The sequence below is a fragment of the Corapipo altera genome, unplaced genomic scaffold, assembly GCF_003945725.1.
Source record: "Corapipo altera isolate COAL_440 unplaced genomic scaffold, ASM394572v1 175, whole genome shotgun sequence".
Lineage (NCBI taxonomy): Eukaryota > Metazoa > Chordata > Aves > Passeriformes > Pipridae > Corapipo > Corapipo altera.
In genome coordinates, this window is record NW_020884942.1 from 2,346,014 (window position 1) to 2,369,902 (window position 23,889).

General features: G+C 43.2%; 1 protein-coding gene across 3 annotated transcripts in view; it reads right to left on the reverse strand.

The window, feature by feature from the left end:
- ARHGEF4 (Rho guanine nucleotide exchange factor 4) overlaps nucleotides 1-23,889 on the reverse strand; it is a 220,913-nt gene that overhangs the window by 92,329 nt on the left and 104,695 nt on the right. The window contains exon 5 of one of the 3 annotated variants that reach the window (XM_027661803.1): nucleotides 20,134-20,263. In XM_027661803.1, coding sequence (XP_027517604.1) covers nucleotides 20,134-20,263 — 130 coding nt within the window. Of the gene's footprint in view, nucleotides 1-12,676; nucleotides 13,001-20,133; nucleotides 20,264-23,889 lie in introns of those variants that run through there. The other 2 variants (XM_027661804.1, XR_003530675.1) reach the window with 2 other exon arrangements.

Sequence of the window (23,889 nt, forward strand, 5' to 3'; positions counted from 1 at the left end):
AAACAACTAATTCAACAGCTCTGTGTCTTCCAACTGGAGCCAAGAAGCTGAAGAACAAATATTATGGATGCCTGAATGCTGAGAACAGGCCTCTTCCTTTCTCACCCATCGTCCTTCTGATCCTTCTGTACAGAACAAAGCTGCTCTGCTATGGATGTGTCAATACAACCATTTCCATGACAACAGCCTAGGATGTGCCAAATATAGACATTTGACTTCAACAAACAGAGAAGGAAGAGACACATGACTAGAGGGTGTTCTGCTGCACTGCATTTAAACCCAATTCCTTCCTTATGGCTGTGGGCAAACACTCACAGAATTAATGGAGGCCCTTTGGGATGCCAGTGCTCTCTCACCACACTTCTGCCACCCATGCTCTCTCCTGCTGCACCCTAAGTTCTCCAACAGAACCAAACAGCTGAGCATTAACTACTGATGAAGAAAGATTTAAATTTCATTTCCCACCCTCATTTTGAAAGAGCTGAGGTTCGTACACTCGTTTCACTTCATCAGCTCTGCAAAGAACAGACAACTCCTTAAGTCACATCTGAAGGACTCACCAGAGTCCTTCTCCTAGCCAAGTGAGGTTCACCCAGCAGCAAGCCTCCTGTAGAGCATTGCAAACAGCATCACCCACTGAAGGAACACCATTACAGTGCACAATGTGACTGGAGGCCCTTCTGCAGCTGCTGCCTTACCATAGAATCATCATAAAATGGTTTGGGTTGGAAGATCATCTAGTTCCAACCCCCTGCCATGCCAGGGACGCTGCCTGTTAGGTCAGGTTGCCCAGGACCCCACCCAACCTGGCCTGAACACACTACATGTCATAAGACAAAACATGAGCCCCTTGCTCTTCTTGCTGCACTGCGGGACCTCGAGCAACAACAATCATTCCAGCACAACTAGAGGCACTCAGTGTGGGAACTGCTTGGGCTTTTAACATCAATCCATTTAAAACAGTGAATGGCTACACACAGCTACTGCTACTCTGGGAAGATCCACTAAGACGCTTCCAGTCACAGGGCTCTGAGATCCTCAACTGGAGCTATGCAGGGAGCCAGGAAATTCCAACCTGCAGCAGAGCCTGAGCTCTTTCTATGGCCCTTGCAGAGTACTTGAAGCAATGTTCTTGGTTTATGGCCCAGCTCTGTTTTCTTTTTGATTATCTTACAGACAGCACTTAGCAACCCACACAAGCCTATCCCTTGTATCTAGGCTTTATAGGAGAGGAAAACAGAGCAGGAATGAAGGTAATGTGCCTGCTTGCCACAGAGAGAACACAGAGCTAGTGATTGCCAAAACCCCTTTTCCCCAGCATTCCTATCTACTTCCCGAGTCTGTCCCAAGAAACTCCCAAAGTCTTGCTACCTCAAGTGCTTTGTCAAGAAGTGGTCAGGATCAGTGTTTACAGGAGAGAGCCCTGTTTTAACTGCCATGTCTTACACTGTCTAAGAACAGTTGCTGGATCCACATCCTTTGAGCACCATGGGCTGAGTGACAAGGAAAGACATTCACAGCCAAGGGATGTTCTGTTTAAATGGGGGTTATCCAAGGAATTTACTCACAAGGGCTCATTCTAACAAGCACACTGGCCTCTCACATAGATTTCTGGGATTAATAATTAGAGTTCTGCAGCAGTGAAACTGTAGGCTGTTGTGCCCAATATGGCAGGTCCCTTCTGTGCTATGACTTGTTACTTATTGAGTGCTATAAATAGAGAAGCTGAATGAGTCTCAGTGTGTATAGTACAGAAACCACATACAAGGCTTGATCGAAGGGCACACAGCCTCAGTGCTTTCTAAAGGTACTTCAGACAAGGCTCCACCTTTGCATAAACTATTTGTGCAACCAGCTCCCTTTCACAGGCACACCAAAGTCTGGCCTGACACACGCCTGAGGCCGTGGTCCTGACATTACTCTCAGAAAAGCAGAACCAGCACTGCCCAGATGATAACTCCCCCACTTCCCACTGGCGAGCTTCGCAAGTGCAGGAATAGGCAGCAAGAGGCCACAAAAACCCACCACAAACAAACAAAATACATGTAATTCATACCCAGGAAGAATCAAACACTATTCCAGTAGTTTAGGCACCAAACACCGCCTGTACAGGCACATGTCACCAATGAACCACCAACTACAAAAGCTGCTGCAATTAAGCAACTCTGACCTGTCTTGTCTTCTCAAAGCTTCCTTTCCAGCTGTGTGCTCACCTGATCAATACGAAGCAACTTCTGAGTCCTGCAGTGATCCAACAGTCAGCAAACCCTGGCCCTCAGGACTAAGGCAGGAAAAACTCATTTCTGCTTTGAAAGTTTTCAGAAAATTTCATCTCCCTACCTACTTTGCCAAAGAAAGCACTTGACAGATAAAGCTTTGGATGTGATACCAGATACTCCACTACCTACAGGTAGAAAGATGTTCATTAAGGTGGTTAGGACTCAAAAAACCCCAGCATGTTCTACTCAACCAGAACTCAGGTGACAATCAATGCAAATGAGACTGCAAGGAACATATGGATGTACTGGAACAGGGCCAGCAAAAGGCCAGGCATGGTTGAGGTATTGAAGCACCTGATATACACAGAGAGGCTGAGAGAGCTGGGATTGTTCAGCCTGGAGAAGAGAAGGCTCAGGGGAATCTTGATGTGTATACATACCTGATGGAAGAGGGTGCACAAGATAGAGTTACACTCTGATCAGTGTTGGCCAAAGGAAAAGAAGAAATGGGTCTAAACTGAAATACAGTAAATTCTATTCAAACATAAAACTTTTTGCACTAAGGGTGGTTCACAGCCTAAAAGAAGTTGCCCAGAGAGGTTATGGAGTCTCCATTCCTGGAGATGTTCAAACTTCGCTGATCATGAACTCCACGAGTTTAAACCCGGAGTTTAGAGCAGGGGAATGGGACTAGACCATCTCCAGAGGTGCCTAAACCATTGAGATTTGGGGTAGGAAGAAGACCTGCTTTAGAAGCCCTGAAGCAAAACCTACAGCAGGTAAAGTTTTTAGGAGCAGCCCATGGCAGAGGATGCTTCAGCTCTCCAGGACTCTGGAAACCAGAGCACGATTAAAGGAAATCAATGTCAATACAAATCAGCTTCCTTGCAAAGCACAGGGTTGCAGGGGGAGGCAGAGAAGGGAAAAGGATCAATACTCCAGCCAGCACAGCAAACCACAAGTTAAGGTGCCATTAAAAACATTAAGGAAGGACCAGGAAGTAACTGCAAAGTTACTTCTGCTCTAATCTGCACACAGTTTGCACCAGGCCAAGGCTCATTTTCCTCTGAGAACTCAGGACTTGCTGAACTGCCCCTTCTTTGCTTGGTATGATAAAAGAATTGGGTCACAGACAGCTGCACTGATGCCACTGCAAGTCAGCCAACACCCTAATAGAAGTGTAAAGCAGATGGAACAATCCACCTCTTCCCTCTATTTGCACTCTATTCCCATATAAAACAGAAGTCATCCCCATATTTTATTTTTATTGCAACTGGCAAAACCTTCTCAATCAAGATGCCTTTCTCAAAAATGAAAACTGAGAAAAGGAGAGGCAGCATATGAGAGGAAGGCAGAATGCCAGGCTGGAGGTCCCACCTTTACTAAGAAAATAACCACGTATTTGGCCAAGCAACCTTTCAGGAATTGACCCAGCAGTGCTCACACTCTACATTTATGATTTCAGGCATCAAGAATGATTTAGATGAGTCAAGACTAATGACCTGGCCATTATTAATTCAGTATATTTTTAAATAATTTTGTTTGAGTGTCAAGTCACCGGCTGGAAAAGCTGTGACATTTCTTTATCTTACCCTTGGAATGATCTTTTTTTTTTCTTCCAAAAGCTAAATTCTTCAGATCAGAGGAGTTATCTGGATCTGACAATCACAAGTGGCTGCCTAAAAGATGTATAAGCTGGCCTAAATACAATCACTTTGGAGACCACCCCAGTGGCTCAGGGATGATGGTCAGCTGGCACTGGGGGGCCAGTGTGTGCCCTCACGTGAGCCAGAAACAGCAGTGTGAACACAGGTGAGCATTATACCCCCAACTGTGACCAGAGATGCATAGGAAAAAACCACCCCCCCAGAATTCAGCCTATGCAGAGTATCGATGGTAAACCAGCATGAAATAGGACTGCCAGGCCATACAGCAGTATGGAGGCTGTGATGAAGCTCAGAATTGGGACACAAAATAGCCCAAAATAAATTATTTCGCTTTCTCTAAAGAGAACTGACGGATCCAATCAACAAGTTTCAGTACAGATGGGTTCTGCATATTTTTTAATTTATTCAGGCTTTTAAGGCTGATAAGAATGCCACATTTCAAATTGATCCAAATCCACTGTTTTCAGGGTATTAGTAACGCTGTGTTTTCATAATAAACTCTCTTAAAAGGTTTATTGTCAAAGCTTCTTTCAGGCATGCAGAGTAGGTTTTTGCCCTGAGCAGGATGTACTATCAGTGACCTCACACTGACATGCAGCTCTGCTCACAGAGAGGGCCCTCCTGCCAGAGCACCAGTCCAGTCAGCAGGAGCTGAGCCAACTGAGAAGCTACTGAGAGCTCCACACAACAGCTCCAGTATTCAGGCTATTATTCTCTTTTCCAGGTCACTCTGTATCATCAGGAACTGAGACACTTTGCATACAGCCATAGAACAGAGCCACCTGAGCAGTTTGCCTACTGTAGGACTGCAAAACAGGAGCTCAGAGTTCCTTATTCTTGGACCTGCCTACAGCATCCTGCTGTCATCTTCCACCTGCAAGTACTTCACAACTGAAGCTGAGGTCAGATTCAAGCACTGCAGGTGTATGTTTTTTGGATGGACTCTGAGCTGACCACTTCAGTACACAGGGCTGCTGGCTTGTGTGATTCTCTTAGAGCCACGTTGTGTCCCAGACTGTACAGGATAACAAACATGCTCAGGGACCTGAGAGACAGCGAGGGAAATCACACCAGAGACACAGCTCCAGGAGCCCTTGGGGTTCAGCAGATGAGACTGATCCTCACTGCTTGCTGCACCTTACTGCTGCAGATGAACCTTTAGTTTCCAAACAGTTTGGGTTGGGTTTGTTTAAATTCAGTAATTATGCTTTTCCTGCTCCAAACTTGTATATGCCTTGACTAAAGATCACTGCAAGGAATAATAACCTTATTAACAGCTCTAAGAACAGGGAACCATAGCCAATTAGTGCATAAGCCCTGTTTGTGGTCTTCCTTTGCTTCTTAAAAGACTTTGTGAACTGCAGTTTCTAAATGCCAAGAATGTCTTTTTGCATGTGTATTTGGGTAGTGATCTTGGCTCATGCATAGCTGAGGAGCTTTCACACCTAGAGTGGAAAGATTTTGTTGGCAGCTGGAGAGCACAGATAGCTTCATCCTACCCATTAAAAACAGATCATTTGGCCTTAATGTTGGGCCTCCAAGAACATTGTTTTGAATTAGCCTCTTTTTTTATTGAAGTCGTCTTTAAAAATTTAGACAAAAAGACAGACTTCAATAAAAAAAGAGGCTAATTCAAAACAATCTCATGGAAACTATTTCCATTTGCCATAAGGAAAACTTTTGCTATTTGACTCCCACGTAGAAATAAATCTTTGCCAGCTGTTATGAAAACATTGCCAATCTTATCTTTCTTTATTCTCAACATGAAACATTCCAGTGCTGTTAAAATGTTGGGGGTTTTTTTTATTATTTTAAAGAAAATTAAAATCAAAGCTCTGCATTTACCTGATGTTCCTGAAACAAAAAAACTTATTTTTCAAGTTATTTTATAAATACTTACATGTAATTTACCTTCCAATACAACAGGATGGTACCAAATACCTTAACGGTACATTTGAAAAGGATTTCCAATTATTATTAAGTCATTAATTAGATCCTTTAGGAATGGTTCAAAAAGAAGCCTTATCCATTAGTAGATAAGCAAATTTAGAACCAAAACCTAGAAATGCTTGCTTTCAAGAAACCTCACTGAAAGTCGTGATAATTAGCACATGTAATATCCTAGGCTTAACCAGTGAACGACTGTATATATACACACATACACTCAAATATGAGGTAAAAAGAGAATTTAACTCAGAGTAAGAACAAGAAGGACATTCAATACAACTGCTTACTCAGTTGCCTTTGGCACTTGGATTCCCTCCTATTCCACTACCACTTGCCAGCCTACATTGTGCTGGAGGCCACAGAATGCAAGAATAAGCTACAAGTGTGGCTGATGCATTAGAGCTTCCATAAGCACTCCTTGGGATCCAGCACAACTTGCTCAGTTGCTCCAGCAAAGTCATTACTCTGTTCTGTACTCCATGGCAAAAAAATGTTCCTTGAGCTCTTATGAGCCAACATCGTAGTCCAGAGAATCCCTTGCTCCTTGACTAGAAGGGACTGAGAATAACAACAGCAGAGCTCTCTATACCTGCTTAGGCAAACACACCCCGAGGTATATTTGTAATGAGAGCTGCCAACACTTGGATGTTCACACAATGTAATCCAAGACAGTTAACCAGGTGCAAACTGAGGTCCTATCAGCTTACACCTGAGGTAATGTCTCGCTTTCATGTGCAGACACCACTTTTAAGAGCAGCTTTGTTCGAATGGCACAGCCACTGAAGGCATTCAGTGTTCAAGAAGATAGCTCATCTTCAGACTTCGGGCTTGCTCAGACCGATATAACTGTGCAGTCCAGCACACCCAGCTTGGCCCTAGTATTTTAAGCAAATTACTGAACTAGTTGGTTAGTTTAACAAACCTCGGACTACAAAAGGATTGAGATGAAGCAGGACTCTAATTAAATTAGAAGCCTCCACAGATAATTACTGACCCTCAGAAGAGGGCTATATTTCTCTAATCCTTCAAAGACACTTCTGGTGATTCAGATGAATTGGAGAACAAGACCTTAATAGGGAATAAGCTTAGTTACAGACAAGCTTAGTAAGTGAAAGGACACATCCCAATGGCAAAGGACAAGCATGATTGTTACCTACATTGTTTAACTTAACTAAATGCTAAGCAGCAATAGTGAAGCTTCATCATGTGTAGGCAGCAATTATACACATTCTTTGTGACCACTGGGCATATACACTATTTGCCAGCACATGTTATAACCTATTTTTGCCGGTTTTTTTACCTACGTGAACTAGATGCAGATAACCCAAATGAACAGGCACATTCCACAGTTACTCCAAGCCTTTGCACGTCTACCCAAATGTAGAGAAAGGAGGGGTCACATAGGCTTCCTGGTACCACCTTATTTCCCCTTCCATTTGCTCTCTTGGATCACAAAATTTCCTGCTGCAAGAGCAGTGGTGCTGGCAGTATCCAAATCAGGTGGCTTAAGGCTGTTTCACTTCCATCTATAAAAATAACAGCAACTGAAGCATAGATATATCCCAAAGAAGTGTTGGTCTGAAATGCTACTCTAAAGGTAACTTAATCTTTGAGGAAATAGTCTTAGAAGTTGTCATATTTCTCAGCAAAGGAAATGGTGATCACAATTTAAATGTTCTTCATGAGAGTTGTTTTGAAGGCAGAGAAGGAAAAGGATGAAGTTGGTGTACCTGTGACACCCAGGGAAGTACCACAGGCAGTGCTCCCAAAGATTTATCTTTCCCCCCCTGCAAACACAGCATCAGCAAAGATGGGAATGTTTATCCCTGGTAGGCAGTGATCTGTGCCTCACAGGGACATGAGAATAAGCATTTACTCCTTTTGAAACAAAATAAAGAAATCTCAAGGGAAAGTCAACTAAAACTACCACCCCCCCCCCCCTGCATTAAAATGTAATTAGAACTCCAAAATAGCTGAACTTACAAAAACTGGTTCTGCTGCAAACAGAGGTACAGGAACATGATTAGACTTTCCAACACCTACATTAACACTATTCTCTATTCCCTTTTATGGAAAAGCATGATGCTAGAGGATAGTTTGCACTGAAAAAATGTTTCTTAAGTGTGTTAAATGTGTTAGGTGGTCAAGTTTACACACACTTAGCACTTACTGAGATTTCCTTCACTGAAATGAACTCAACCACTTATTAATGTAGATGCCCTCACTATTTGAGTGTGATGCCAAGTCACAGTTCAGCAACACTCAACACATTATTTGGAAGATGTATTTTCCACCTAAGGAATATTTACTTAAGCTTTAGGACAGCTCACTAATTCAACCAAGAGATGTTAATGTTGTAATTCTTCCTCAAAAGCCCAGGATCGCCCTTTGGTTTAATGTAACCACATCGGTCACCATCACAAATGAATCCACAGAGAGAGAAAAATCAAAGTTAATTTGTTGTTTCTTTTTTTCTTTTTAATTCATCGATTAATTGTTCAGGAGATGAATGGAAGTTATTCTCACAGGTGACACAGGATTTGTGGGGGGAGGGAGCACACAGGACACATGTTACAGTACAAGCAATGAATCCAGCTGAAACATCCCAGCTCACAGTTTGCCAAGTTAAGGGTGAAACAGAACATCAACATGCTGCAGTGTGTGCTTTAAGGCACTAACTTTTTCCTCCCTGCGTTCTGAAGCAATCTGAACCTTAAATCAATCTCCCCTTGTGTGACCTCTAACTCCTGCAGACTGCACGACCCTAGAGAAAGGAGGGTCGGTGGAATTATGCACTGCAGCCCATGAACACAGCTGCAGACATCAGTACCAAAAAGGCAGGGTTGGGGGAAGAAAAAAGGAAAATGAAAAGGCTCAAAAGAAAATCTCTTACCAAACAAGAAAGACTCGAAGCCTTCGCCACAGCTCTGTTACTGGTTCCCTCCTCAGCCACAACAATTAAATGAATGACTTGGAAAAAAACATTTCTAAAAAACCACAGTTTTCATTTTAAGCTCTGAATGAAGAAAAAAACCTCCACACCCATGTTTCATGTTTTCTTGTTTGTTTAAAGGCCATATTCCCAAGGGCATATCTAAATATTAGGAGCCACAAAACTGTGCAGAGGCGCACCCAAGTGTAGCCTGTACAATTAAATTGCTACATATGCACAAACACTTAGAGGATCTCAGGGAAACTATGGCAACCATTAGTCCTCCAGGATGTGATTCCCCCTTTGTCCCCACCTTTCTTTGCTCTTCCAGTCCTTCCCGACTTGGACAAGCAAAAGAGTAAACAGAAGTATTAATGAGGTCGGGATTGGACCTGCAACAAAGGACCTGGAAAAGCAAAGAGAGCTGCTCACAGGCTTGAATCTGGAAACATTCTAAAGGAAACAAACTTTTCAGGAGTTGTACAACAGAGATGAATGGGATACAGGCAGCATGAGCCTGGGATACAAAGTCTTGCTAGGAAACCAGGCTTAGAGTGTTCATAGTTCCACTGAATCACTTGCTGGAGCACTGTCACAACTGACCTTTAATTTGGATGCCTCATGGTTTTTTGTCCAGCTGAGATACTTGAGGCCTGATTTCCAGAATTTCTGAGCCACCCCAGCTCCCAGTCATTTTCTCACTGGAGAATTGCACAGGACAAACGCTTGGAAATTGCTCATAAGTCTTTAAAAATAGCAAGGCTTCTATCCAAGCATCAAACTCTTTTTCTACCCTAAATCACACTTTGAAAACCTCTCAGACCCTCTGAGAGGGTTATTGATGCTTGTGAAGTCTCCTGGCATCCTCAAATGAAGAGCCTGGTAGAACTGTAAAGCATTCCCTGTTTTCATGTTTACATCTAGTTTCAGGGAGAGAGGCCTTCTCATGTAAGGGACTGTTTATTGACATTTAGACCAAAAATGCCACGCACTGATACTAAAAACCAGTAGAATTTGCTACTCTATACAAGTCTGAAAAATGGTTTTTTTGCATAGTTGCATTTCAAATGGCATTTGCACAGAAATTTATGCTGTAACAACAGGTCTTTTCTCTTTCAACTGTCACATTTAGCTTCCCCTCTTCATCAATATACTACAAGAAGGTCAACCCCAAACCAAAAGGAATTGTATTTCATTACTGCAGAAGAATATTACTAACTAAAGACAGCTTTTGCCCCTATGAACACAGGAAAATATTACCTGATTTTTCTACACAGGCAATGTCAACACACTGTCAAACATATCCATGTGTAAACACACAAACACACCTGTCTTTCACTCTCTTGAAATCTGAATTGTGTAAAAGAGAAACTCAAATGGCTGCATTCCAATTGTACCTCCCACCTCCCTTTCACCTCTACTTTTCAGTCACTTAAATCTGGTTTATTTCTAATCTTTCTTCTCTGAAATCTTAGACAGCAACAGACTCAGTATGAAGATCCCTATATACACTTATGTGCACACTGAGAGAAGAAAAGCTAAACCCTGTCTGCTAAGTCCACCTCTCCAGCCTAAAGGCCACTACGGGAAATGCAGAACCCCTTTAAAACAGAGAAAGATATTCACTCATCTTCCAGACCTTTTTGGATGCACAGTTGGGCACTTCACAGTGTTTCCACACAGTTCATACTCTTTTTTTCCCCTCCAACTTCTCGGTGTATCACGTACAAAGATGCTGGAGACTCCCAGCTCCTCTGAGGAGATGACATTCCCATGCATTCTAGTTACCATTTCTCTCATGCACTGCCAGCTACTGTTGCTCCTGGTTTTTTTTGGTTGGTTTAAACACTATATTAAACTTTACCATTCAAAAATGTTATTTAGCACAAGCTTCAAAGAAATCCCACCTCACTGCTTGGACAGCCAATTGATGTTAATGACGAGGAACAATCCCACCACAGCTTCCTCAGTTTAATCCAAAGAAGAATTCTCACAGTGAAGAATCAACACAAAATAAATTTTTCTGAGAGATGCATTGCTTTCAAGGTTTAATCCTAATTCTGACCTGAATTTTGTTAGTAGTTAGAGGTGAACCACTCAGACATCTTTTGCATGTGAGAAAACACCTACGGTAGTATTTCAAGGCAGCAAGGAGTCTGAAGTGCAGTGATCTGCTTTTATTATTGTATTGATATATCAACACTGTAATTATGAAATTTAATTTGGTCAGTCCTCAGTCTGTCTCCATACCATTTTCTATTCCATTTCCTCCCATCTCTGCATTTCCTGCTAAATGCATGCAGCATCCACAAAATAACACCATGCCTCACAGCCCTTGGAGCAAGACCATTGTGGAAAAAATGAAAGTACCTTTAGAAAAGAGACTTAGTCTCAAAGCCTGATTTTGCTATCAACCTTACTTCTTTTATATCACTGTACACCACTTGTATCAACTGACCTGATTAAGACCAAGAATGCATCCAGGACAGCTGACAGCAAACCCTCAAACACAGAGGGGACTGAACTACTGCCACAGCCTCACGTGCAACTCTCAGCAGTAATTTGCAAAAACATCCTGTGCCAGCATTACTTTATGCCAATGTCAGAGCTATGCTGGGGATTGTTTGCATTCCCAGTTACAGGCAAAATGAGCCAGCAGATGCTACCAAAACACAAAAGTGCATCCCCTTGTATTTGTGGCCCAGATCATTCCCCAAAACAGAGCACCAATGGTCTGATCTCACCCTGAGCCTTTTTCCTGCCTCTGGGCTCTCAGGACATACTGTAGGTGTTCAGTGTTGGCCACCAAAAGCTCTGGGTGGGGGTTGGAAAGTCAGATAGACTGGTCACCCTGCTGTGGTCCTTCCCTGCACGACCATGCAGTTACTCACACTTCAGCAGAGGATCCAGAGCAGCAATGCAGATTTTATTAAACAGTCTGAAATCTACAGTAGCAGATGGAATTACAAGACCTTTCAATAATTAAAAGTATACATGACTAAAGCAGATTACACAGAACTACACCCTGAATTCTTCCCAAGCCTTGATTCTAGCTGGTAGTACTGAGTACTTTTACTAAGGAAATGCCAGTCACTGGTGGCCTTGAAGGCACTTGTCTGAATTTATCTAATAGAAGAACTAATTTACTGCAGCTCTACCAAAAATCTCTCTGAACAGCAGCAGCTGAACAGCTCAGCAATCATTGACCGTTATCATCACTGCCAGGCTCCTTTGCTACTGTCACTTGGCAATGAGAAACCTTCTTTACCGTGCTTGCAGTTCAAATATTCAAACCCTAAATAGGCACATCAGTGACTAAAACCCAGAATGCCAGGCTGAGTCAAAACAGGTTATATGAACATGCCTCCAATGTCTCTGGTTCAGAAAGGCATTAAATAATGGATGGGAAAACAAAAACTGAACTTGAGCAGCTGGCTCAGGGAACTGCCTTTCCCTCCTTCAGTGCACAGCAGGGTAACCCTACCTAGCTCTCATCTGCTGCACACAGCTTGGACATTTTCTAAAGGCAGCAATGCTCTATACTGGAATTCACACAGAGAAATGTCAACTCTAACACTGGGCTCTAATAATAAGAAATGCTGTTCCAAAAGGCAAGGACACCTTTAATCAGGTAGAAGCCTAAGCACTGTTTCCAAAGCCATTAAGAACCTATTTCTTCCCTTCTGACTTAAGAAGTCTATTAAGGGTCTATGTTGTTTTGGTTTAGCTGTAAGTCTGCAGGGGGTATAACTAGCAAACACTGAATGTTTTGCTTATTTCTCAAGACTAAGAGACTGCATTTCCAAATTATATACTTTTTCCAGAGGATTTGGTTTGGTTTCTCAAGGTCAGTGCAATATCACAGAGCAGGTTTTTTTAAAAAAAAAAAAAAAAAAAAAATAACCCCTTACCTGTGGCAGAGTGAAGACTCTCCAAGCTCCAGTACCTGGACAGGACGCCTCTCATCCCACCACCACCACACACCACCCCGCTGCTGTCTGAATCCGAACCCGGGGAGAGCCCGGAGCTTCCACTGCTGCTGCAGTTTTCCGCACTGTGTGCCCCGCTGGACTCACTGGGGCACTGCTGGGTCCTCATGCAGGCGGGTGAGAGGGAGAGCCGGGGGCTCTGCTCTGCCGGGGGAGGAAAGGGGCACAGAGCTCCGCGGCTGCTCCCAGGGCAGCGGTACCTGGCAGCGCTGCCCGAGCACTGAGCTGGATTCCTACCCTCCTCTCCGCTTGCCTCGATGCATCCTGACATCATAGGGGTCCACTAAGGAGGCTCCCTCTGTGGCAGCTCAACTGCTTTCAACCGCGGCTTCCAGCAGCTGATTTTTATTAAAGCCGATTTCAAGGCATGAAAAAAAAGCAAGGGTGAGACAGAGATCTCTCCTCCTAATTTAGCAGAACTGTCAGATTAAAAATAAATAAGTGGAAGTAGTAGAATTTCATGCATTTTAAAAATGCCCAAGTGAGAGAGACCTTGTGTTATCTGCTTCCCCTGAGAACTCAGAAAGGACTTAACATATAAACTAATCATGTTTAGAACTGGCTGTGGCTGCTGCTATTAAAAAACTATTTTTGTAAGTCCTCAAAAAAAAAAAGAATTCAAAATGAAATCAAAGCCAGAAAAACACAGATTGAGATTTGGGGAGGTTGCAGCTGGGAGCTTTGAAAAATCATTTAGCATCCACTCCCAGACTGTAGACCTGGGATGATCCCTATTTCCATATGTGGTCTTTGTAAGAGACCTCAGTCCTATACTGAAACACCATCAATAACTGCATTTTAATTAGAAAGTTTTACATTCTCATTACCTAGCATGATTCAGTGTGTCCCTGTAAGAAGGATTCTAAAAGGATACTAGTTTCCTAAGAATGCAGAAATACCTGTGCAGTTTAACAACAGCTTTGAGGCGCCACAGAGGTTTTGTGATAAAGGACATTTCTGAGCTACCACTCTGCTCAAACACCTGCCTTACAATGGTAGGTATGTCCAACTATCAAATAATTAAAGAGTAGCCATGTGGTTTGTACCACGTGCAGCAGAAAACAGTGTGAGACCAGAACTAGATTGCTTCAGCGTGAGATTACCCAGATCGGGTGAGAGTTTGCCAGGTGAGACTCAGGGGTTGGACCAAAATAAAGGAGGAGCTTGGCTCTGCCAGCGAAGCGTGGAGGGTGACAGCCACCCACAGTGGGCCACAAAGGAGCAGGTGGGGAAACCCCAAACTGCTCTTACTGCTTACAGAGTGAACATGTCTCTGTTTGGCACACAAACCCAAAAACTAGGAGCCTAATTTCACACAAGAACTGAAAATGCTTCTTTTCCTCAATAAGGTAATTCTTTCCAAAGTAAATAAAGCTACGTAATATGGCCAACACAGTCTGCTTTGACAGAGAGACCTCTTTGACTTTGCCTCACTATCTGTGCAGTATCAGAGTTATTTTATTTCAGTAAGACTTCTGTTTTACTGAATATTTCCTAAAAGAAAAAAATTTCACCCTCCATCACTGCAGAATATTACAAAGCACGCAACAGTGCTGAACCAACTTTTGAGTCCTTAAATATTTCAGCTATTCTTTAAAAGAAAGGTCTCTGCAGCAACAGCAAAACCAGCATTTCTACAGTGGCCTGAAACAAAATAATACCTTCAATTATCTTCTGAATGTAACTACTTAGACCAAAATATCTTCTGTAATGCCTCCTAATACAGAAATAGAAGTGTGTTCTTGATTTGACTGCACTAGAACCACTCTTCTGCATTGATCTGGTTCTTTCAGGGCCTCCTAGAGCTGCCTGCATTGAAGTACAACTGGAGAGAAACACTTGATCACAATAATGAGCGGGAGGGAAGTTAAGCATTGACCACAAAGATGAATGCAGCAGTTCTGTGGATGTGCAGCACAGGGTGCTGAGAAGAGGAAGGGACAGGGCAGCTCTTCAGATGTGAAAGGCGCTAAGGAGAGGCCACAATTCAGTCCTGATTATCTCTTACTCCTTGCAATCCCTGCTTGGTGCATGAGAAGTGAGGAAACTCCACAAACCTGTTTCTCTCGCTGACTGAACTACTGACCCTGACATTATTTACACGGGCTCTGTAGCCACTGCTCTTGCCTGGCAGATCTCTGCCCTGGACCTGCTTACACCACTCGATCCGTTCTCTGCTAACTCTCCCACTCCCTGCTCTGGATGCTCCCTGAAAATGCCAGAGACTGCAGTGCTGAAGATGCTGCAGGGGTATGTATAGTGCATTTATGTACTGGAGAGGCATATTTTTTAATAGAATGGAAAGAGGAAAAATACTACAAAGTGAAGTTGTGGAAAGCAAATATTATATCAGAGTTTAAGCCTGCAACTCATCGCAGAAGGGTTCCACCTGACTATAGGTTTTTATATTTTCTCGTTAAATCTACAGAGATTTTCTTCTGTGACACTAGAGAGAGAAGTCTAAAGTTGATGTAGCAGCAGCTGATTCAAACTACAGATTAAGGATCTCATTGCACAGCCTGGTCAAGGGAGTCAAGCTAGACTGAGCTTTGGACAGCCTGATTCTAAATATCTGTTGGATTTTTTAGCCTCTGTTGGGTACTCTGTAGTCTCATAGCTTTGAATGGTGATTGTCAGAATCATTTAGGATTTGCTAGTATCTTCTCCCCTCTTTGCCCCATGAAAAGTTTTTATTGGTGTGCTAAATCTTTCACCTCAGTAACTAATACAACCAATCCCACTCAACCTGCTCGGGCAAATTTTCAGGAACTCAGCCACCACTGGGCCCAGCTTCTCAAGCTGGATAAAACCTTTGAGTGAGGACATATTACCAGTGGCCTCTCAGAGTGCAAATGTTTGTGGCTGTGCTTAAACAGAATCAAGATTGACACAGTGGGTCTAATCTTTCTGTGATTAAGACATGAAGTGAAAAACATGCAGTAGGCAACATGATTATTTTTTAGCCACTTCAACTCAATTACACTTGTATGAGGATGGAACGGACATTCCATGCTACAGCTACAATGATACACATCTGGGAACTTGCATACCACTTTCTTCTGTGTCCCTTCAAGAATTAAAATGACAAAACCGGAATAAATAGCTCAGCTTGTTATTTTGCTGAACTACAGGACTGCTAAATATTTATAAGACATAATGAAGTCCTGGTTTTGAGCTAATATTTTCCCTCTAGAACAGATTTCTCCAGTGGCTGTCAAACATCTTCACATTAGCTGTTGCCAAATGTGAGTTTAACAGCCCATCTATAGCTGGGAAAAGAAGATGAAAGTTGGCCACATGATGTTGAGTAAACAAACAGTCCCTTTTGCCTCTGAGAAATACTTTCCGCTACACCAGGGAGGCCAGAGGATAACTCAGTATCACTAAATGGTCACTGTTTTCCAGACTATCCACAAAAGATTCAGCCTTTGAGAACTTGGCTGGCCTATTCTTGTTGCAAGATTTCCAAGGCCACCAGTATGTTCATCAGTGCACATCAGTCACGATGAGTTCATTCCTCTTTGGTTGGCACAACCAACACCAGCACTGTGGTGTAATTCCAGGGCATCTCTTGTAGACATCTGATAGCAGGAAACCGAAAGATCTCAGGCTGTTTAAGTCTGACAAGATTCATGGAAAGTTGCCAAAAAGATCTGGTCTGTATTTAAATAATGATTTTAAATAATACAGGTTTAAGATCTGTTCTAGCACAGCTACCAACCTGATCTTATAATACACCAGTTACAAGTTTCTCCCTCTATGAGGGTATGACAAACCCTGAAGGTTTACGGTCCTATGTGTGTCCCTATCCACAAAAAAAAACAAAACAAAAGTTTCACAGATTCTCTGAGAGGCAGCATTGGGAAAACATTTGAGAAAATGTAACAAGCTGGCACGAGAATAGTAAAGTCTCTGGCTGAGGTAGCAGCAAGAGCAGGAACATCCACAATTTTAGGTAAAGTCTGCAGGTTATGAATAAACAAATATCTGTCTCAGGAGAGAGAGGGGGAAGAAGAGGATAAGTATGATAGCCTAAAAGACAAACATGCTGGTCCACTGCTTTAACCCAAAGCCTTATTATCCTTCTACTGCTCACTCCAGTACATTTTAGGGCCTTCCCTCTCACACCTTTTCTGGTGCAATTCCTATGTCAAAGGTTTCTAAAGATCTTTAGAAGCTGCCAAAAAGCAGAAAAGCATTCCCATATCTACATTAGGAAGTAGCTTGTTTCCTACACAGGCAGTGAGGAACATGCTGCAAGGTACAAATGAAGACATGGGAATAACCTGACAACTAGAAGAAGAGAACTGAAGGGAGACCTCATCACTGTCTACAACTTCAACATGAGGGGAAGAGGAGGGGCAGGCACTGAGCTCTTCTCCATGGGGACCAGGGACAGCACCCAAGGGAATGTTCTGAAGTTGTGTCAGGGGAGTTTTAGGTTGGATCTCAGGAAAAGGTTCTTCCCCCAGAGGGTGGTTGGGCACTGACCAGGCTCCCCAGGGCAGTGGGCACAGCACCAAGGCTGCCAGAGCTCAAGGAGCTTTTGGACAATACTCTCAAGCACATGGTGTGACTCTTGGGGTGTCCTGTGCAGGGCCAAAAGTTAGACTCAATAATCCTTGTGGGTCCCTTCCAACACAGAATATTCTGTGATTCTCTGAATTAAAGGGGAAAGGTACTTTACATTCATCAACACTACCTACTGAAGTGTGTAGCAGTCAGGGAAGCCCTTCAAAGTATTTAAACGTTCCCGATGTTTGAACAGGACAGTAAACTTTGCGAACTCTGGGGTGTACGTGTGTGCACGGGGGGTGTCCAGGCTCCATCCCTCCCGGCGGAGGCTCCAGGCTCAGCCCATCCCGGCGCACCCGGCCGTGGCACGGCCCCGCATTTCACAGGGGCCAGAGCCACCTGCTGGTGCCACACGGTTTGTCAGGCCCGGGCCCCGCAGGGGACAGCGAGAGAAATGCTCAGTGACTGCTCCCCACTGCTGGGACGGCCAGGTGACAGCCCTGAGCCGGCCTCTTTTCTTCCAGCATGGCATAAAGGCAGAGAGAGCGATGTCTCCGTGCTCTGGTGGCAGCAGCTGGTGAGCAGAAGGTAACGAGCACAGCAGACTCAGCATTAAAATTAAACTCTTCTCCCAGCACTCCTGGTATGGTCTAGCTGCAGCCTCATCTAAGGCAGTAAGTCTGTGCCCAGCTAAGCTCTTGTCCCCAGGTACTGGGCAGGTGCATGACAGAAGTCTCCCAGCTGTGCATGGCACCTTTTGGGCTGGGGTCCTGACAGTTATCACATATCTGAAGAACTAGAGAGGCTTACAAAATACTCCATTCCCCACAGTCTCTGCAGCAGTCCCTGCATGAGGTGACCAGGTGTAGACTTTGACAGTGAGAAATTTATCCATATTTTCAACCAGGAAGTATATAGTACCACTACATATTGCACAGCACTTTCATATCCAGTGTCTTTTATGACTAAAGTATAAACTGGGATCATTAATATAAGCCGTTGCAGCCTTGCAGTTAAAAATCTTAAAATTAGATTAAATTAAGTCATCATTTAATTTTATATTTGTTTTACATGATCTACAGCTCTGTACAAAAGCAACAGGTATCACAACAAATCTGCGTAAGAATCAAAGATTCTGCATTCTGCTGCACTACTGCTGCTTCAGGGATATACCCAATCCTAAAACTGATCCATCAACTTCAGAGTATTACTTCAGTAATTTGCAGTTTCCTTCTCAGCCACATCCTACCACAGGAAGGACAGGTGCACACATTCATCACACCCAAAATGCTTCAAAGGAAGTCCACAAGCAGCAGCTAAAAGAAATGGCTGTGGCAGAGGAATCTCTGCTTCCTCTCTCCACTGTTTTACTCCCACATGAACATGGTTTTGGTGTTGAAAAAAGGATTCTGCTCCATTTCATTTGTTTTGCTACATTTACTCAGAAATTCTTGAAGTCCAGGCTTAGGCCATGGTATGAAGTTCACTTGTACCTAGCTCAGGAATATTGTGTGAATCATAGATGATTCAGTTGCATGCCCCATTTCTAGACAGCATATAAACACCTACAGCACTGCCAGCTGGTCAGTCTACATACATTTACACCCCCTATTCACCTTTAGAAATTCATACATATTTTTTAACTCCCTCAGGTCCCAGTTGGGAACTACCATGAAATTTGTCTCAGCTGTGACTCTGAATTTACTTCTATGACAGCAGTGCTCAGGGATTTCAGCTGATGTCAGAGATGCACCGACAACTTGACAATGATGGGTTTCCATCTGGGATTTCCAAGAAGTAAAGCTGCAGCTTTTTTAATTCAGCCAGGGAGCTGGTCATAAGCATTGGGGCAACACCAGATGCTTGTGACAGCAAGTGATCAAAGCCCTCAGTACAGAGAGAGCAGAGGCAGGGCTCTTGACACTATGATAATAAGTAGTTTGTTTTCCTATTTCCAGATGAAGCCTCATGACTCTGTGCAAGAGTTGTACACAGTGTCAGAAAGCAAACCAGTTTTGCTTGACAGAATATTATGACCATTCAACTCAATGTTATTGTCCCTTGATTAGGTAACTCCAGCAGTGTTTAATCAATGGCACAGGGACCTTCTGAGGCAGAAATGGCAGCTTGGCACCCAACCATGGCTGGCTTTCCCTGGCTAGATTATGAACCGCCAAACAACTCCTCTGCATTCTGTTTTTCTTATTCTACCCCAAAGTGCTGTGATAGAGATATCTGCAGCGTTTGGGCAGGCACTGTCAGATGGAGAATTTAAAAACCTGGCAAGGATACATCTCCCTGTTTAATAATCCATGCAATTTACATTTTAATTCTGAAAAAGCGTCAGTCATTGGAAATGAAGCAGACACGAAACTTCATGAAAATATGGCATACTTGTTCTTTAAGGGGATTTAAAGTACAGGAAACTTGTATCTCTAGAGGCTCATTTAGTTGCTTTGGTGCCTAATTAGCAACTTGAGAGGAGCCTCACCATACCCACCGCAGTGCTCTCCAGCAAAGGCAGAGAGGCTGTTTCATCTGCAGAAACCTAATTCATGGCATCATCCCAGGTGAGACTGAGTTCTCCTCACACAACACAGTGCTGCTACATCAAGCACACCAGCACTGCCATGAGAGATCTCTTCTTCACTCAAAAGCTGACCACTGCCTTTAAACACCACCCTGGTTATTCACTCAGGGAGAAAACAATCCAGAGTACGAAAAGCACATGAAAGGTTCGACTCTAAAGCAGGTTTCTGCCCAGACATCATAAATAGGTTAGACTGCACACAAAGCTTCCATACTCAATAAACCAAAGCTTAATGCTCTCATAACTCATGCCCAGCTAAGGCTGGTGTACACACCAGGAGCAGAGATGCGCCGTTTCCAGCCCACGCAGTCCAAGCCTGTCGGAGTGCTCTGGGAAAACGGGTGCAGTTTCAGTGGCAGGATGTCAAAGGCAACAGGAGATGTGATGGATGGACTTATTCCAGCCTGCAATAGGAGAGGAAAAACAAAGGCAACAAACATTAAACTAGTCCTGTAGGACAAAATATAGCACCTCTTTCCACCTCTGGTACCTGCTCATGTAAGTAAGCAGAACGTTAGTAGACGCATGTGGATAATTACAGCTAGAGAGGTTAAAAAACAGTGAGAAGGCAGGAAAATTGCAAGTAATAAGAACAGGAGAAGTGGATAATCAGATACTGGATTCATACTTCACATACAACCACACACACCTACATTCACAGAATGTTTTGCTCCTTCCTAAGTGTTTCTAGTGGGAGGGAAAAGCACATCAATCCAAGTCATCTCCTCAGCTACAGAACTGTTCCTACAGCTTTATAACAAATAGTTCCTGTTCTGGTATTTTAACATGCAAATAAAGATTTTCCCTCAGAGATTTATTGGTACCAATCCTCAGCCATACAGAATGTGGATAACAACATTCTTCTCTTCAGTTAAAGGTACAAATAAGAACTCTTGCTTTCTCCTCTACCTGGCTGATTCATTTTACAAAACTTACAGAACTTTATAAAACTTTGAAAACTCTTTTGAAAACATTGCCAGATCTGAATGAGCTTTAGCTGGTTTAAAGGGGAAAATGTATAGATACATATATATAGCTCATGACCTCTGATACAGAATGTAGCAATTAATGCATAATGCAGGGACACTTTTATCCCTTTTTCCTTCTCTCTCTTCTCCCCCATACCTCCTGTGGCTGGCACACAGAGAAAACACCAGTGACTGCAGGTGACTGGGAGATCAGCTGGTCAGTTAGCACTGGTTCCACAGGCATAGCCAGTTTTCATCTCTATTGCCTACACCCCTTCCTTTTGCTGCTGTGACATTAAGTTACCACATATCCATCCTTCACTGGAGACAAAAATTTGGTATACTGGTTTACTGAGGTCCAGTAGTTTATCTAGGATCTTTCCTTCTCCCTACCAGCCCACACGAGGCCCCATCAGCATAAAGTCTGCTGACTAGCCTTGATGCTGAAGCCTCCTCTTTAGAAGATGGTCATTGGTCAAAACCTCCTTCCAAAACTAAGCAGAACACAGTGCCCAAGCAGCTGAGAGTGCTGCTGCTCTGTACCTGGTTTGCTTTTCTTCCCTGGACTTACTTTCCTAAAACAAAGAGAACAGGGCCATTTCCTAAAACAAAGAACACAGTCGATACTTTGGCTCAAATCACCGTCTCCTGAGGGATAACATGAACCCTGTTCAAATTAACCTGAGCAGTGCCTGTTTTTCTAGAAAAGTCACAGCAAAGCCCCAGTGGGAGCACGTGCTCTTCCAGTGACAATGAAATCAAGCGAGACAACTTACTGGGCCACAGCTCTGAAAATGTCAAGGGTAAAGTCGAGGTTATTTACATGAAAGGTGATAGAAAGCATTATTGTTCTGTGTAAGACTAGAAAGCAGAATCCTGTCCTAGGGCTGTTACAATAAAAATTGCAGGCTTCTTATTAATCCCTGGGACATCAGAGCAAACTTCAGGTACATGCATTATTTGATTCCTACAGCGGGGCAGACAGGCCTGTGCAACACAAAGTTGGGAGAAGAAGCATTTTCAGGGGCACTAGTAATATGTGGGCAGTGTTTTCCACAACCTACAAGGGAGGGGAGGGGAAATGAGGGACCAGAATATAGTACAGATCCCTTTTTTTACATTTTATGCCAGAGGTTCCAGGGGATTATTTCTATGCTCTTACACACAGCAGTTCAGTCCCTGGCAGAGGCATTTACCATTGTATGTCTGTGTTTTGTCAGATGCACAAGAGAGAGAGACTTTTCTCATTAAATCTCCTCTCCAAAGCATGTTCATTACCCTCTTGAAGTGTGTCTGAGGTGCCCACAGTGCTCATAACTGTGGTAGCACCCAGCAAAACTTCATTTTCTCTTATTTTGGATATGGTAAAATCAGATTTCCAGAAGTCATATTCAGGGCAATAAGCTAAAGATCTGCTTTTCACTGCTTCTCATTTCTCTTTCAAAATAAAAGAGAGCTTTTTCTGCACAATTCCCCCTCTGGGTATAGCCCCCTGATGGGCCTTTTAGGAATCTCTCTAATTTGGCAGCACACAAACTGTGCTTGAACAAATGCACATAGAAGTCACGTCTGTGCTCCTATTGCTGTGCACTCAAGAGGCATCAAGCTTAACAGCCAGGGTTTAAGTTTTTGTTGAAACAGGAAAGCACAGGATGGGAATAGACAGCCAGTTCAGAGACATCACTACAAATTTCTTGCAAAAATAATTCCCAAAACAGAGTCCATTGCCATTACAGCGTTACATATGTCAGTGTTTTGGGGCATAGTCTCTGCTCCAGTTAGGGAACTTATACTGCATTAGAAACAAGTAAGAGGAGCCCAGGCTACAGCATGAAACCAGCACCATGTAAAGGGCAAAGCCTATGGCCAAGCAGAAAAATGTAGATTCATCCACAGCTATATGAGTTTCTCTTCTTCCCCTAGGGGGGAGTGTGTTACGTTAAGACTTTAAGGTCCAAGATCAGAACCTGCTCAGCTTGTTACTGGTAGCATCTCATTATAAAGGACAGCTGGGTCAAGCTTTGAGTTTGATTGGGAATTTACACAGGCTGTTCCCATTTAAAGCAGTGGAGCAGCTTACTGGACCTGAGCAAAACAAAGACCATTATATAGAATTGTTTGGGACTGGTATTTTAAGTGGTTATTTTTTTAGTTTAGAGGTAGTTTCTTGACTGTTTGTCCATCTCCCTCTGAATCCCAACTGCCAGCCCTCAGATTAGCCTTATATTTCCACTATACTAATCTGTGTACATTGACCTGAATCATACAGTAGTACCAGAAATCAGCACTTGAAAAAAATCAAGAATTCCTCCCTGCTTTGCCCTATTAAGTTGTTTCCCCAATGCAGCATTACATCACCTTGTGTGCTGACCTCATCTTGACTTAACACAATGTGACTTGTCACAACAGAAGCCACTCATCTCAAGGCAGCCGTGTGTCAGAAAACATCAGACTTGAAATTTCAGATCTCCAAAGCCCCATACAGTCGCCTTGTTGCAGTCACAAAACCACAACAGACAATGAACATCTTACAAAGCTGCTTTTGTGATAATTTGTTTCTTCTTATTAAAGGGGATTTAGCATCCTTCTAAAACTGCCCTCAAACACTGCAGCTTGTGACAGCACTCCCATGACACTTGGGAGCACGAATAAGCCTGCACTGTTATAGGACTAGAGCATTGCAATGGCAGAAAACAACTGAGAAAAGAAATTGGGTGATTACTATTATAAATTAAAAGTACAGGCCAAGAAATATGGTTATATGGTCATACAGGAAATAGCCCTTGAATCCCAGCAGTTCTCTTAATAAACCAGCATTATGCTTTCTTGGCCTGCCCACGAAGATTAAAGTGTCAATAACCTACATAACACAGACTGACAGAAACATAAACCCCAAGTCTACCTACATGCTACTAAATATCTTCTGCTTATCTCTATTATCTGGAGAAGAACGAACCAGGAAAGGCAGGTGATTGATAAGGGGGTGTCTCCACGGGCACAGGGGCAGCTGCAAATCATTGTGCAGCTGATGCCGATTTAGAGGTAAGTTTGCACCAGAAAAT